The 17,547-nt window shown below is 44.7% G+C and overlaps 1 protein-coding gene across 1 annotated transcript in view; it reads left to right on the top strand.

The window, feature by feature from the left end:
- The first annotated feature begins 9,487 nt into the window (after positions 1-9,487).
- CPED1 (cadherin like and PC-esterase domain containing 1) overlaps positions 9,488-17,547 on the top strand; it is a 116,059-nt gene continuing 107,999 nt past the window's right edge. Inside the window, exons 1-2 of the mRNA XM_066633651.1 lie at positions 9,488-9,539; positions 10,004-10,497. Coding sequence (XP_066489748.1) covers positions 10,246-10,497 — 252 coding nt within the window. The 5' untranslated portion in view covers positions 9,488-9,539; positions 10,004-10,245. The remainder of the gene's footprint in view (positions 9,540-10,003; positions 10,498-17,547) is intronic.

Raw genomic sequence — 17,547 nt, 5'->3', positions numbered from 1 at the left:
AGCGAGGATGGATTTTTTCTTTTCAGATGCCTTTAAAGCTTAGTTTCTGGTTGAAATGGAAATTCAGCAGGCTGAAGAAAATGGTTCTATACACTGGGCTGGTGTCCTGTAGAGTACTTGGAACATGAAAACGGACCCTTGTACACTTTAAACAAAAGTTGTGTCGCCAAGTCTTTATATGTTTTTGGGCCATTCAGGGCGCAAGACATTAAAAAGGATGTTAAAGTGATAAACCTTTTATACCAAATGTGTTTATTTTTTTGTGCAAGCAATCCTTTGAATTGGAACTGTATTTGTGTTGAACTTTTAAAAAAAAATCAAATGCTAGTGTTAATGCTTTGCATACTTTATCAAAAAGAAAGTACAGTAAAACATTTCATGGAAGCTTTCATAATATGCTGTCTAATTAACTGGAGGATTTTAAATAGTTTATTTTTTTAAAAAAGATATAAATAAAAGGTTTCCATCTCTAACGTACTAAGCACTGTGCCTGTTGTGTGGTTTTTTTCTCCCAATTCCAACATTAAGTAATTGCATTCTGCATTTTTGAAGCAAAAATGTTAAAAGTAGGAGCAGTCTCATAAAACGGAAAGGGAGACCAATTTAGAACTGGTTTTAGGAAATGAACTGTTTTCAAATGAAAACTTGTTGTAGTCTAATACTTTCTCTGATATGCTATAGACTGAGAGCAATTCACAATTAGCATGTGGCATAAAATTTATAAGATGCTTGTACAAGGGTGTCAAAGCTGTTTCATATCACGGGCCGAATAGCATATATGATGCCTTCTGAGGGCCGGAAGTAATGTTGTTAAACCAGGTCATAACCAGAAATAAGCACTTTTTTCTCACTTAGGAATACATTAGCTGCAAATGACAGAAGAGAAAATATGCAGATCTTGATCATATTTCAAGATATAGCAGAGCCCAGTTACCATGCGGGCTGCCCTTTCAGCAGTAGCACCTCAGCACTGCTCAGCAGCTGAGAGCCTGAGGGCCAGATAGAACACTTCTACAGGCTGCTTCTGGCCCCCAGGGCTTATAGTTGACACCTGTATGCTAGTAGAACATCTCAGTCCAGTAAGATTACCCACATAGCTTGCCCATTCCCATTGCAGGTGACCGTTGCCCAGTTCCAAAGTAATAAGATAGAACTTGGGCTATTACTCTATGTCAGCCTAACCTACCTAACAGGATTGTTTTGAGGATAAAGTTGGATAATCCTAGGGCCCCCGCAGGGGCAAGAGACAAGTCATTTTTTTTTTACTGGCCCATCTATTCCAGCTTCCTGCATCTTACATGTCCCACCAAATGCCTCAGGGAGCACCCAAGACCACAGTCTTGTGGCTCTCCCTTGCACTTGGCATTCTGAAGTAGCCTATTTCTAAAACCAGGAGCTTGCACGTACCCATCATGGCTTGTAACCTGTGATGAAGTTTTCCTCCAGAAATCTGTCTCGATCCCCTTTTAGAGGCATCCAAGCCAGATACCATCTCGACATCCTGTGGCAAGGAGTTCCACAGACTAATTACATGCTGGGTAAAGAAAAATTTTCTTTTGTCTGTTCTAACTCTCCCAACTCAACTTTAGTGAATGTACTTTTCTGAGTACATAATCATTTATGCATTATTAAAGCTACATTTTCCTTTAGTGTTTGGTGCTCCAGAAGTGTATATTCAAAAAATATCAGCAAAACTACATGCCATTAGCAAGCATAGTTTTTATAGGATGCTTGAGGGAAAAATAAGATTTAGAATCAGCTCCTTTTTGTCTTCAGACTCCTGATCCATAGCCACAATGGTTTTTATAACCATTATTAACCACTCTGCCATCTCTCCTTTAGACATTTTATTGGACACTAACTCCTGGAAGATAAGTAATTTTTTCATTTTTGGCTTGTGTTTCAATAAGACAAGATGTTGTTTCAGAACTTCAATTGTATGCTGCCTGGCTGCAGCTGCTAACTTCTCGGGACCAGATTTGTTCAGGCAGGCAAAGAGAGCCCATCCACCTTCCTCTGGCCCCACCTTGCTAGGCTCAGAAAACTTCTGCCTCCGCAGCGAATTGCTGCCATCTCTCCTCCTTCAGCAGCTCATTGCTGAGTCCCCCCTCCCCAGGTTCTTAACCTAGTACAGGGGTGTTCAAACATTTTGGCAGGAGGGCCACATCATCTCTCTGACACTGTTTTGGGGGCCGGGGAAAAAAAGAATTATTTACCATTTCAAATTTGAATAAATTTACATAAATGAATATATTAGAGATGGAACTTCTATGAATGAATGAAGGTCTTGCAGTAGCTTAAGGCCTATAAAAAGCCTTGCACAAAGCAAGGCCAGTCTTTCTTTTGCTGCCACTGCTGCATCGCAGACATGAAACAGCAAGTTGTGGAGAGGACCCTTGTCCCACAGCTCAGGTGAGAGGTCAAACAGTCGTTCTCTTGCTGAGAACAGTTGCGTCAGGCCAGCATGGGCTCCAGCAAGTCTCTGGAGGGCCAGAGGATCATTTGAGACTGGGGGCTCCCCAAGGGCCTGATTGGGAGCCTCTGAGGGCCGCAAGTGGCCCCTGGGCCAGGGTTTGGGCACCCCTGACCTAGTATGTCTGCTTAAATGTATGGAAAGCTCATGCCCTAGAAAACCAGTGAATTTATAGTGATATTACAGAACTCTTGCCTTGTGCTAACATCATAATCCTATGCCTGACTGTTCATTACATCAGTGAATTCAATGGGACTTTCCCACAGCTAAATGGATATATGCACTTACCTGGGAGTATGGTTCATTGAACTCAGTGGAGCTTCTGAGTATGATTGCACTATTAATATGATAGCTGTTCTGAAATTAAGCCATTTCTGCCCAATGTTGCATATATGCAACACTGGGCAGAAATGGGTTGGGGTAAATCGTAACTAGGATTTCTGCCAACCCCAGCTGCAGATAAATTCAACAAGTACTTAAATTTGTCTAGACTTCACTTTTTCCAATATGGAGCATGTTTACAAAGTCTTTTTGCGACACTGTTACCGCAGACACTCGCCTATAAGCCAATCCCACAGATAAGTCGAGGGCAGGTTTTGAGCCGACAATCATGGAATTTTCTATGACCTTCAGATAAGTCAGGGGTTAAACTTAGGGGGCTCTCTGACTATAGTTTTGTCTGATTTTACTCGAGGCCAGATCCTGAAAAATAACCCACCTAAGAATTGTATTCCTAAGAATTGTTACCTAAGAATTGTATTCTCTAATTTATTAAAAACATAGTAAAAGATCTTTTATTCTTTCTAAATTCTGGTCTTCACCTTTTTGTAAGCACTATCAGGTAAGTGCACTGTAAACAACATACCACTAAAACAGTGGTTCCCAACCTGGTATTCATGTACTTCCAAGGAAGCTCAACAGGACCTTTAGGGGTATTTGAAAAAGAATGGAATAATGGTAGAAAAAGGCAGGTCATGCTCCAGAATGCCTTGCAAGGACCAGCAAGGCAGGAAGGGAGGTAGCTAGTTGGCTGTGAAAGCCCCACCAATAGTGAGGTTTTGGTCATCAATTCATGTATGAACCAGTGATTGAAAACCAGCACAGTAAAAAAGCTAAAACATAATATGGAAAGTGATCAATCAGCCAGAATTTCTCAGCACACTTCTGGTGCAAAACAGTGCAAAGGCCTTCTGTTCTTCAAACAGATAAAAAGAAAACACTGTGATAAATACATGAAGTCTGGGCTTTCACATAGAGGAGATGAGGGCTTATATTATTAATTACAAACATTTTGCTGATATGAAGGGTACAATTTATGGAAATGGGCTGCCAAGGGATATGCAAGTGAAAAAGGTTGGGAACCACTACAGGAGAACCAGGAATCAAATCCACCTTTAAGGTGTCTGGTGTGTTAAGCCAGAAGCTCTATGTACAACATACAATCCATAACACATAACTGGGAGTGTGCAATTCAATTCACAGCAGAGAGATGCAGCTGCATATATTTGCAACCCTTTTTACTCAGAAGTAGACCCACTGCTTTCCATGGGTGTTATTCTTAAGTAAGGGTGCATTGAATTGTAGCCTGCTTCAGATGGAAAGGAGGATCCTGGTGTTTCAAAAAACAGACCTGCTTTGCAAGTATTTGCAAAGCAGAACCAGGCTGCAGCAGAAGGAAGGAGAATAAAAGGTTAACAAATTGCTTCGAAGAAGCTGTGCCTGCCTGCTGCTTGAGAAACTTGGTGCCTGTCTGCTCTTGAGAAACTAAACTTTTCAGAGTTGAAAGGCTCTGCCTCTGATTGACCTGGAAATCAGACAAAGTGATAATTGGAGTTTGATTACTTGGCCAACGTACTATAGGCGAGTATCCACAGTGGTAAATTAGCACAGTGGTTCTCAAACTGTGACCATGACCCAGTTTTTGACGGGTTCATGCAACCAACAGGGAAGATTTGGTTATGTGCAGCAAGGGTTAAACAAGCTGTTATGGGGAAGCACAGCTGCCATCACCATTATTGCCACAGCCATTGGCATTTAGAAATCAGGCAGCAGCCACTAAAAAGTTCAGAACCACTGAGGCACATCAGTTGGATTGTTGTATGATAACACAGCAGTAAAGGGACTTTGTTGCTTACCTAAGCATTTTGTAAGATCTCAGTTATTTGTATATGGTATCCAAAGCCTTCCTAACATTGCTCAATTCTAGAATCTTTACTTTTTGGTAAAGTTACACAACTCTAGTAGCTTAGGTTGTGAAAAATACAGGATTCCTTTCTAGCAGTCTGTTGTGAAATATTTAAGGTCAATTTGAGTAAGAGGTAGGTGGAGTTCCTGATGTCTCCACCAGAGGTTACCCTTAGCAGTTTGGGTTTCACAGAATCCAGTATTCTGGTAAAGCCACAGGGATTCTTACAGCCCATTCCTAGGCTTGCTTACTGAAAAGTAAATCCCACTGAGGCTTACTCCTAAGTAACTGCATAGAACTGCAATCTTAAAACCTAGGCCAGGGCTCTCCATACTGTGTCCTGCGGGCTGCATCTGGTGTACGGCCGCATCCATCCCCCAAGTGAGCAGAACACTCTGATCTGCCTTCTCTACCATGTGGCCAATCTCCCCCAAATGGTATGCCAGCCAGACGCTTCTGAGGTCAGGCTTTGTGCCTGGATTTTCAGGCAGATGCAGCTGACCCGCATGCAGTTTGGGGGAGGTTGGCCACATGGTAGAGGGGCTCCCCAGCAGATCAGAGTGTTCTGTTTGCAGCGGGAAAGCCTTTTCCAGAACACAGGGGTCTCCAGTTTAGAGACAGCTTGACCTAAGCCTTAAGAACATAAGAACAGCCCCACTGGATCAGGCCATAGGCCCATCTAGTCCAGCTTCCTGTATCTCACAGCGGCCCACCAAATGCCCCAGGGAGCACACCAGATAACAAGAGACCTCATCCTGGTGCCCTCCCTTGCATCTGGCATTCTGACATAACCCATTTCTAAAATCAGGAGGTTGCGCATACGCATCATGGCTTGTACCCCATAATGGATTTTTCCTCCAGAAACTTGTCCAATCCCCTTTTAAAGGCGTCTAGGCTAGACGCCAGCACCACATCCTGTGGCAAGGAGTTCCACAGACCAACCACACGCTGAGTAAAGAAATATTTTCTTTTGTCTGTCCTAACCCGCCCAACGCTCAATTTTAGTGGATGTCCCCTGGTTCTGGTATTATGTGAGAGTGTAAAGAGCATCTCCCTATCCACTCTTCTTTGAACAGCCATTTTTGTTGTGCTTATAACACTGTGATTTACCACCAGTATGTATTAAAAACCTACTATTAGAGGTGATTGTTTCCAGTGAGTAAGTCTTACTGATCACAATGGGTTTACTCCTCAGTAAAATAAAGAACACCATTTTCAAACACCTCTACCTATGATGCTGCAAAGCAAGTAAAACAATAGTCAGCAGTGATCATCCATGAACCGAATGAATGAATAGTAATTTCATGATCAAAAATACCCACAAGTTAGTGGTGAGAAGAGATTGTTCATAGTGCACGGAACGCACTGACTTATGTAAAAGATCATGGAAGTTTTATGGTTGCTGTAGTAGGCTAGTCTTAGACTTCATACAAAATGTGTGAATAACCAAAAGTGTGTTTGCTCATATGAGTATCCTAAGATGCAGGCCATCTTGTTTGGCCTGGAACCTCCAGAAGGACATCTCTGTCTCCCAGAGATAAAAGAGCTCGCTTTTTGCCTTTTGTACAGGGTCACACTGAGTTCCCAATTTACGTCTAGACCAGGGGTCTCCAAACTTTTCAGTAGGAAACCACATCGCATATTTTACACATTTTTGCAGGCTGAAAAAAATCAGTTTTATAAATGAATGAATAAGTTTTACTTGGATTTTTTTTTTGTAATCAGCACAATACGACTAAGAACAAAAGAAAAATGTGACGTTGACAAAGAAATAATGCCAAGCTTAAACAAATGATATATAATGAGTAAAAGTGTCAAATATTTTAAGTTGCTGTGGGCCAGATAAAATCTTGCGGTGGGCCAGATGTGGCCCCCCAGGCCTTAGTTTGGAGACCCCTATTCTAGACATTATAGGTGCTGTTTACAGCCTTGATTTGGAGACAATTCAGATGCTATGGGGGAAAGCACAGCCTTCTTGTTGAACTGTACTTTATAGTCAGGGTGATGGCCTGTTTGAGGGCTTCCCCATGTCAATAAATCCCTTGCGTGAAAGCTACCATACTGAAGAGAATGTTAGTCTAGAGACCCTTTCCCCTTCACATAGCTTTCCACAAACATGGATTTACCGATCTGAAAGAGCATTCCTATATTCAACTGTGCCAATTATAGTCTTGAACCAGTTCAGTACCAACCACACCTACCATCACATGTTCTGCCTGATACGTTGAATCACCTCTTGGTTTTGACATGCTAGCTCCATTTCTCTCCTCCCTGAAACATTCCCATCCTAGAAACAGATCCACAAGAACTAGGTAGTTCATACCTGCAGAGAGTGGTACAGTGGATCCAGTAGAAGCAATCTTATGGAACAGCTTCATGTGTGTCTTTTTGTCATACCAGATGAACTCCTGGTGAAAATTACCTGATGCTACTAGCTCCACTCATTCCATCTCACAGGTTTGGTGATCACAAGAGAGAAGGACCATGCCCGCTGGCCACATCCTCTTGTAACTGCACATTAGATGAAAGGGCCCCTATGCATGCACAGAACTTCATATACTCCCAGCATGCTGCTTTCACATACAAATTGGACCTTAATCTTTTTGTAGGGTGATAGTTCACTCACTATGATGCAGATTTCCAGTAATTATATTAAAACAATGGAAAGTGATCTCTAGTACAGTCTCCTATCTGGGCTAAAAGGCACATTTTAGTAAATCATTTATATTCCAGAGGGGACAGCCAGTGTTCCTATTCATCCCAGCATAGCATCTTTTCCTGTGGCTGAAGATGTGACTATGTTCTTGTCTTAAGCGCTCTCTCTCTCAAAAAAAAAAAAAAAAAAAAAGTTTGCATCCCAGTTAGTAACCTGGAGACCATATTCTAAGCCAGGGGTCTCCAAACCCCAGCCCAGGGGCCAGATGAAGCCCACAGCAAGCCTCTTTCTGGCCCGCGGCCAACCTCTTGTCCCCTGAAAGCCTGTGGCCCACTCAGCTGAACATGACCAGAACTGTGCTCTGATTGTGTCTGGAGGGTGTTCTGAGGGCCAGAGAGCTTGAATGAATGAGCCCATTCATTTATTCACTCATCTAAGTTTCATCTCTAACTTATTTATTTAAATTTTATATTTAAATTTTTTTCCGGCCCTCCACACCACACTAGATATTTGATGTGGCCCTCTGGCCAAAAAGTTTGGAGACCCCTGTTCTAAACTAACCAAAGCTTCTGAATGGGCTCTGTAGGCAGCCCCATACAGAAAGTATTGTAACAGTCTAACCTAGTGTAAGTTACTCCATTCTCCACCACCACAGGGTTGCCACAAGAGGGGTGCACTCCCCTTGTTAGACAGGGGTGCACTCCCCTTGTTGAGTCCTTCCTAGCCCCAGGGAAAGAGGAACAGAAACAAAATGATGTTGCTGGTCCAACAACCAGTAACCCTCCAACCAGGCCTCAGTGTTCAGTGGAGAAAAGGGGGTTGCTTCCCCTCATCTCCTGGCTCCTTCCCTGGGCTTTCCTCAGTCCCAAGATAGCCTGTCCAGTGACCTCTCATGACAAGCCTTGAGTGCTTTATGAAGCCCTGGGCCCTCCCCTTCCAAGGCTGCCTCTCACCCATCCCCACCATTAGCTCCAGCTGCTCCAGCCCTGGGTTAAATGCCAGTATTGCCCCAGAGTAGGGAGGATCTCATCCTGCAAGGAGCAGCTAACTGTGTCTTGATGCTCCGGGCGACAGTGGGAGTACCCGACATACAGCCATGCATTGGTCATACGGTGTTGGCAGCTGCCCCCCCCTGCCAGGGTTTTGATGGGACAACTGGAGTCCCTGCAATGGTGGGGCAAGTCTGGAAGCAGATGTAACCAAGGTGTGGATAACTGCAGCAAGATTAGGTTTTCTCAGGAAAGGTCATTGGTGATGCATGAACTGAAGTGGAGCCACCAAAAAAAACAAAATTTCTAGAAGCACAACAAATTCAGTGGGGGAAAACCTCACTCGGACTTTTTGTCCTGCCCAAATCATACACTACAGAAGTAGATTTCAGGGTTTGTCCAAAATACCCTGAAAACGTGCCAGCCATACTCAAAGCTTTGTAAAGGAAGAAGGTGAAATGTCTGGCGGGGAATCTGCAAACACATATGCTTTCCAGTTCACATTCACTGTTGGAGTTTGTTCCCTTACCTCGGAGCTGCATTGCCCTTGCAATTGCTGGAAAGCACTGACATAAGGGGTTAGGATTGCACCCTAAGTTTGTATATTTATATATAAATTTGTAAGTTCGTAGATATAATCAGCCCAATAAACATACTTTTCTGGAGGGCGGCTGCATCCAGCGCTAGCCAAATCACGGCTGCAGCCAGGTTCACCCCTGCCAGTGCTGCCATCTTGTGGCGGCCTCTTGGACACTCCCTTGCAGCCTGGCACCCATGGTCACCCTCCCAGCTACCCTCTTTGTATGCCACTGCTTGTGGCACACTGTTGTCTGAAATGTCCTGAAGGGGTTTTGCGAAGCACAAAGTAATTTTGTTTCCTAGTTTGTCTTTGAGCCTTCTGAGGACACTTCATGAACTGTTTGAAACCCACTTGCATTTTTGGAGCGGTTTGGAAATGTACACCCGACAGAAAAAGGACATGGCTTCTGTAATCCAGCGTGGCTCCTGAGCTTCCAGTGTGTGTGTGCTTTTTTCAGAACTTGGTCAACTTAACCCCACCCCTCAGGGCAGTCTCTGCTTTTTATTTATATGTCTGTGGTCCAACGGAGTTCAGATGGAGTGCCGTGTGCGTGTGTGCGAGATGAGCCGGAGTCATGAGGCTGGCTTGCTCCGAATGGTTTTAATCAGCACCCTGTTAGGGGAGGATGGAAAACGTCTGACAGGGCTAAGAACCAAGTAAGTAAACATAACTTTGAACTCAAAAGCTGGACAGGAAAGAAAGAAAAAAGACTCTCATGGAGAAAAAAAAAAACTAGCCTTTCTGCTTGCTAAAAGCCTGGATAAATTCTCATTAAGAGGCGGCAGGGTATGTTTGCTGACAGGAAGAGCTGAGTTGAAAAGCTCTGGGATGGAAGAAAGCATAAATACAGGACGGGAATTCGAAATGCAAGACAGGACAAAAAAATATCAGCAACTAAAGGAAACCATTGATTCACTTTGGCTTTGCGAGGCACACAATAATTGTTAACCGATTGCTTTTTTTGGAGGCTGTTGTTCGGTGGGAGTTGCCCTGGTGCAGTACAGCTTTCTTCAAAACTTCAGATTTCTTCTGTGAGTATCACAGGATGCTTCAGCCTGCTCTTTCTCAACCCACATTGTGTACCTGTGAGTTTTTTCACTCCCCCTTTCTTTTTGTGCAGGTTGGACGCTGCTCCTCGAAGGGATATCTGTGTGGCTGTTCTGCCCTAGAGACCTCTGAGACTTCTTGCCGGTGGATGCCATGGGAAAGCTCCAACCCAGAAAGGATGGCACTGAGAATGTGAATTGTCCACACAAAAACACCAATTTGTCCTTCGATGATTTCATGCTGGCCAAAAGTCACCACAGGGACTGTTCCTGTGATGTGGAGATGGGACGAAATTAGAACCGTGCAGTGGCCACCATGGCTTGCAGACAGATTGCGCATTGCCGGAGATGTTGTCGAATTCACCCATTCCTTCTTTTGCTGCTGCTGGCTGCCTATCTTTTCTACCAGACCTTGACACCTTTAAGGACAAGAAGATACGTCCCAGCTGTTGGCAATGGAGTGGTACCAAACAAAGTGGCTGAAGTGAGGCACAGGAGGTATGAAGAGGATTCTGCAGGGCAAGTCCATTGCTTCCTTCCTTCAAGTAACCTAAGAGCACAGGCAGAGGTAAGTCAACCTACAAGCATACAGTGAGAAACTGACTTGTAACTGTAAGCTGCAGCAACTTGTCTGGTAGGCACAGCTCAAATTAATGTCCAAATAAGGGGCCATGCAGAAAGTCTTATTAGTGTGTATGAGTGAACTGAGCGGAAACTTTTGATTCTGTTCCTCAGCCCAGTTATATTAGTTGGGGTGGGGGTGAGGGTGGTCCCAATGTGTTGCCTTCCTGAGTCGAGAGTGTTTAAGATCCTACAGGAGGGCAATGGTTATGTGATAAGTCCTACAGAAAAAGAATTGCAGTTGCCAAGTTGTTGCACAATAGGCATAAGCCTAACCAGGTCTACTCAGAAGTGATTCCTATTTTGTTCAATGGAGCTTACTCTCAGAAAATTGTGGTTAGGATTACAGCCTGAATCTCTGTCTAGGGCTAGGTGTATGTGGCATCATGAGAAGCCTAAAATGCTGTGATTTGGAACAGAACAACATTGACAAAAGCCAGGCACATCCAGGAGATTTGCATGTACTGGTCATAACTTTGGTTTGCTCCCAAGAGTCAAGCCATTTGGAATATTTCAGTAGGATTCAGGGTGAGAAGAAGGCTGAAGAACAAAAAGGACTCGTTGGCTAATGGGTTAAAGGAAATGGGGAACAGTAGCTACCACAGACTGAGCATGGTAGGGTATTAAATAGCTCATCAACTGGCTACAGCAGTGGCTCTCAAACTTTTAGCACCAGGACCCACTTTTTAGAATGAAAATCTGTCAGGACCCATTGGAAGTGATGTCATGACCAGAAGTGACATCATCAAGCAGGAAAATTTTTAACAATCCTAGGCTGCAATCCTACCCACACTTACACAGGAGTAAATCCCATTGACTGTCGTTGTTAAAAGCATATACATAGTAGCCTGTTTAAAGAACAGCTCTGTAACATTTCCCCAGATGCAGTCAAATACCATGGTAGCATCAATTCTAATACATTAAAAGTAAAATATTGAAATGAATGGGATCCATCTGAAATCGGCTTGCAACACACCTAGTGGGTCCTGACCAATAGTTTGAGAAACACGGGGCTACATGAAATGTGCCTTAGAATAGCATCTCTGAGTACTTACCAGCCACTATCCACATGTTTTCAAGTTTTTCCCTATAATTATGAGGGCTGTAGTTCACTGGCCAGAGGTTTCCCCCTCAAGCCTGCAAATATATACTGAATTGACCTCCCATTGTTCCTGTCCCACAACTCTGATTCTAGCTGATCGAATCCACATCCTCTTGGCACGGAACTGAAAGGACAACTGAGTGATACGCCCTCTAAACAGCCCCTTTGGCTGACAAACTCTGCCAGAATTACAGACTATCTTTTTAAAGTAAACACAGTGCAAATCTTCAAATTATTAGGACCTCAAATTTGGTACTGCAACAGAATTCTGGGCATACATGGCAGACTTATTGATGCACAAAATATATCTTTCACACACATTCACTGTTAAGGCAATAAAAATCTCGGCAGACTAGTTGTCCAGGTGCCCAAAACTGGATGCTGGCAGACAGGAATTGGAAATATTTCCCCATCTCTATGCTGGCCAACTACCTAACAAAAGGATCCTGGCTCCAAACCGATTGATGCTGGTGTCTTAAGACAATTTAATAATTTTTTGTGTGCCCTACTTATTGTGACCTGGAAGAGCTAGCCTGAGCTAGCAACAGCAAGGTTTGAAGTCAGAGAAGGAGTAAAACTAGCTCTCCCCTATCACGCATGTTTGTGTGAATAGGCTCTGGTTACCTGGGTCAGAGTTTTCAATAACCAGAAGTATTTTACCATATGTTGTCCGCCTCCCAGTTGCACATACCAGATCTTGTCTGATCTCAGAATCTAAGCAGGGTCAGGCCTGGTTAATACTTGGATGGGAGACCGCCTGGGAATACCGGGTGCTGTAGGCTTATACCATAGTCTTTCGAGACTGAAGGTTGCCAACCATTTACCATATGACATGTAGTATTTGACCCACTGCCACACTGATAGCCACTGTTGTATCCCATGGGACCAGGGAGGCAGCTGGAGATCTCCTTGGGGTAAGGGAACATTAGTTCCCTTACCCCATGTTGGGCCCAGGCAGTCCCTATGGGTCTACTCGGATTTGCACATTTAGGGCTCCAAAGCCCAGGAGGGTGGACAGGAGGCAGTGGCAGCCTCTGATGCCATCCCTGCCCCCCTCCTGGGCCCGAACCGCCCCCAGGTTGCCCTCCTTCCTCCCAGTTACACCTCTTCTGCACCCCCATTCCCACCTCCCCACCACCCAGGTTCAGCAGGCGCCTCCCCCCTCCCCGGAACACCTCCCCCAGCCACGCCCCCAGCCTCGCCCCCATCTCCCATTTGCAGCCCTGCAGTCTGGGAGACTGCTGAGCTGCGGAACCTGGGCGCCCACCGTGCACTGACCTTACGTTTGCAACTGAGGTCGCGGTGTGGCTCAGGATCGGGCTCTAAGGCCCAAATCCTAACCAACTTTCCCGCACTGGCACAGCTGTGTCAATGGGGCATGTGCTGTATCCTGCAATTGGGTGGCAGTCACGGATGCCTCCTCAAAGTAAGTGAATGTTTGTTCCCTTATCTCAAAGCTACATTGCCCTTACCTTGGTGCTTGAAAGTTGGTTAGGATTGTGCCCTAAGGGCCTAATCCTATCCAACTTTTCAAAACCAATGCAGATCTAAGATAAAGGAAAAAATGCTCCCTTATCTTGAGGAGGCCTCCATGACTCTCCCCCCCCCCATGCAAGATGCAGCACACACACCATTTGGATGGTTGCATCAGCACTGAAAAGTTGGATAGGCTTGGGCCCTAACCCAGCTCTGTAAAGCCCAATCCTATCCAGCTTTCCAGTACTGATGCAGCTGCGCTAATGGGGTGTGTGCTGTATTCTGCAGTAGGAGAGCAGTCATGGAGGCCTCCTCAAGGTAAGGGAACATTTGTTCCCTTACCTTGAGGCTGCGTCAGCACTGGAAATTTGGATAGGATTGGGCCTTTAGTTGCATTATATGGCATCAGATCCCTGATTCATCTAGCTCACTACTGTCAGCTCTGCACTGAGTGGCATCAGTTTCCCAGCCCTATCTGAAAAGACCAGAGATCAAGACCAGGACCTTCTGTATGTAAAGCAGGGGCAGCTACAGCCCCTCCCCTGAATAAGAAATGTAAGTATGAGAATGAAGCTGGGGCTGAATTGGAAAAAGCTGGGGGAGGGATGGTTTGGTTCTCTTAATAGACCCTGTCATGACTCAGGTGGGGCTACCAGTTCATAATCAATTAAAGTGAAATGTTTTTTGAATGTGTGTGGTGACTGGAAGGCTGAATCCAAAGGCTGAATCCAAGGCTGAAGCACCAAAGTTCTGGTTGCCACATCTCAAAAAAGACATAGTGGAAATGGAAAAGGTGCAAAAGAGAGCGACTAAGATGATTACGGGGCTGGGGCACCTTCCTTATGAGGAAAGGCTACGGCGTTTGGGCCTCTTCAGCCTAGAAAAGAGACGTCTGAGGGGGGACATGATTGAGACATACAAAATTATGCAGGGGATGGACAGAGTGGATAGGGAGATGCTCTTTACACTCTCACATAACACCAGAACCAGGGGACATGCACTAAAATTGAGTGTTGGGAGGGTTAGGACAGACAAAAGAAAATATTTCTTTACTCAGCGTGTGGTTGGTCTGTGGAACTCCGTGCCACAGGATGTGGTGATGGCGTCTAGCCTGGACGCCTTTAAAAGGGGATTGGACAAGTTTTTGGAGGAAAAATCCATTACGGGGTACAAGCCATGATGTGTATGCGCAACCTCCTGATTTTAGAAATGGGTTATGTCAGAATGCCAGATGCAAGGGAGGGCACCAGGATGCAGGTCTCTTGTTATCTGGTGCGCTCCTTGGGGCATTTGGTGGGCCGCTGTGAGATACAGGAAGCTGGACTAGATGGGCCTATGGCCTGATCCAGTGGGGCCGTTCTTATGTTCTTAACTACAATTCCCAGGAGGCCTTGCAGGTCTCTTGTTATCTGGTGTGCTCCCTGGGGCATTTGGTGGGCTGCTGTGAGATACAGGAAGCTGGACTAGATGGGCCTATGGCCTGATTCAGTGGGGCTGTTCTTATGTTCTTATGAATGTTGTCCATTCTTTGGGGTGGGGGACTTATAGGTGTATTTATTTATTTATTTATTTATTTATTTATTTATTTCAATCTTATAATGTCCTTTCTCCAAGAGCTCAGTATAGGATACATGGTGAGTTTCTTCGCCCCCACCCCATTTAATCTTCACAATCAGCCTGATGCCTGATTCAGATGTCACACTAAACTATGATTTGCTGCTTCTGACACGCTCTCCCGCCTTCACATGTGAAGGATTCAGTCCCATTTTTCATACCGTGCTTGTTCATATGCCATGGTTAGAATAAGACAGGGTTTGTCAGGCTTGGACATCCTGGCTTGTTCTAGTTTGCACACATCCTGGCTTGTTCTGATCTAGGACAAGGGAAATGTCCTCCCCTCATACGAAAGGGGAGAAGGTTGCTCACAAGTCTGAGGCATGGAATAATACATAAACCATGTTTTAGCATGACATCTAAACCTGTGGTGATCCTGACCTTGGTGCTGCCTGGGACCACAACCATAAATTGGCATCCCCCACCTGCTGGGCCACCCCCCCACCAGTCATGCTTGCTGCCCTTGCTGAAGTTTTTCATCCCTCCAAAGGTCTTACAAGGCCTTCTGAGGTTTGCGGAGGTCATGGGTAGACTCTCTGGCCCTCCAAAGGCCTCTGAATAGGAGGAGGCGGCCACAACCAGTGGTGGGCGGTGTGGCTGGGGGTTGCTGCTGCCCACCCAGATGTCCCACCCATGGTCACTTGACCCCCCTACCCCCCTAGATATGCCACTGGTCTAAACTAGTTCTGTGGGGTAAACTGGAAATATTTTGACTGGCTCAAAGTTTGTGAGCTTTAGGACTGAATGAAAAGTTGAACCTGGGTCTCCTATTAAGCCCAACCCACCAACTATATCATGCTGGCATCACACAGTACAATTTTCCTTCAGAGAAGGTATCTATTATATATTATATATACATACAGTACTGTGTGAAGTGCAGAGCAACTAATTTTTGCACTGTGAGATGCCAGACAGGCAGCCATTAACTGGGTACCAAATTACTTGTACAAAAATATTTGCATTGCACCTTTCACACATGAGAGAGAGAGAGAGAGAGAGAGAGAGAGAGAGAGAGATGTTTCACAATGTTTATCTCAGCATAGGAAAGCTGTGATTCTCAACCAGGATCTGAACCTAAGCACATTTACCCCTGTTCTAAGTGACCTGACCCAACATCTTTAAGAAATGAAATGCTGTTTGAACTGTGGCTCTTTTAGACTGACTTTGATGTGGAAGTTTTTGTGATGCCCTTCAAAATGGGGTCAGGAATTTTATGGAGTTAAGAGACGCAAGTCAAATGATAGGGGCTTTGTTAAAATGACTCAAAGGTTAATTAGCACAGTTTCTTGTCCCCACCAAATAGCCCTGAAGTATTTCAGAGCTATTTGCGAAGCCACTTTCAGGTTCATTAAGCAACTTTCTGGAAAGCTAATAACATTTAAAAGGAAAAAGAAAAAGGATATTTCATGGGCATGATCCATACTTAAGCATGCTTAAATCTCTCCCATCGAATTTAAATGGGACATAAATCATGCCCCATATTTTTCATGATTTGATTTGTTTATACTGTCCATGTTTTGTGCCAACATTTTCAGTGTGTCCTTGAGTTACCTATTTTCCAACTGTCCTGCACACTTCTGGCTGAAGTATTTAAACCCTGGTCTTTTGGCTGATAGCAGTTTGTGCACATATTAGCTCTGTACAGCCAGTTGTGGCTGTACTAGCTATTTTTAATGTGGCATTTGTGATCGGCACGGGCACAACTGCTTTGGATTTTATTAAGATCCCAGAAAGGAATGCTGCTATAAGACTTGCGGATAGCTTTGTAAATTAAATGTCCTGCAGGCCATTTCTCTTATTACAAACAAAACCGAGTCATGACTATAAATAAAATACACAGTGCCAGTCCTGACGATTGGGCAGCTTCCATCTAGACAGGGCTCAGCAGCCCAGATCGCTTTTCGAGTAAGCTGGCAATTCAGAATGCCTTTTTTTGGTGTTACTTAACAAGAAATCAGAGTATGATTTGAGGACAGTAGTTATGAGCGATATAAACTGGTATAACCTGGTGGCTGATTCTGGGTTGCACTGGGTCTGTGACCCACTCCATTGGCCTCCATGAGCCCCAGAATGCCCCAAGGAAGCAACCAGAAATGAATTCTGGTCAAACTGGAAGTTGACCACAAATGAAGGGAAGGGTTGCTTTTTGGGTACAGTTTAGCTGTGCATTCTTCATGTCTTAGGACAGTGGTTCCCAACATTTTTTCACTTGCGTACCCCTTGGCAACCCATTTTCATAAACAGTCCCCATTTTCATAAACATTAGCAAAATATTTTGTAATTAATATATAGCTGCTCTGATTTCAACTACTGATCCCTATCTGATAATATAGGAATTGATGACCAGGAACTAGCTGTTGGGGCTTTCACAGCCAGCTAACTGCCTTCCTTCTGCCTTGCCAGCCCCACAAGACATTCTAAAACAGACTTGCCTTTTTCCGCCATTATTCAATTCTTTGTAAGTACCCCTAAAGGTTGTGGCAAGTATCCCTGGGAGTACATGTACACCAGTTTGGGAACCACTGTCTTAGGAAATTAATCCAAGGTATTTGCAGCCTCCAGTTTATGCATGCGAGTGGCATTCAGCCTTTTCAAGGATGCTATAGGGGCAGGATAGCATCCTTGAACCACAGCTGCGATACAAGGACATCTGCAAGAGGGATCTGAAGGCCTTAGGAGTGGACCTCAACAAGTGGGAAACCCTGGCCTCTGAGCGGCCCGCTTGGAGGCAGGCTGTGCAGCATGGCCTTTCCCAGTTTGAAGAGACACTTGGCCAACAGTCTGAGGCTAAGAGGCAAAGAAGGA

Source organism: Tiliqua scincoides, chromosome 7, assembly GCF_035046505.1.
Source record: "Tiliqua scincoides isolate rTilSci1 chromosome 7, rTilSci1.hap2, whole genome shotgun sequence".
NCBI classification, from domain to species: domain Eukaryota; kingdom Metazoa; phylum Chordata; class Lepidosauria; order Squamata; family Scincidae; genus Tiliqua; species Tiliqua scincoides.
This window is presented reverse-complemented; position numbering and strand designations above follow the sequence as displayed.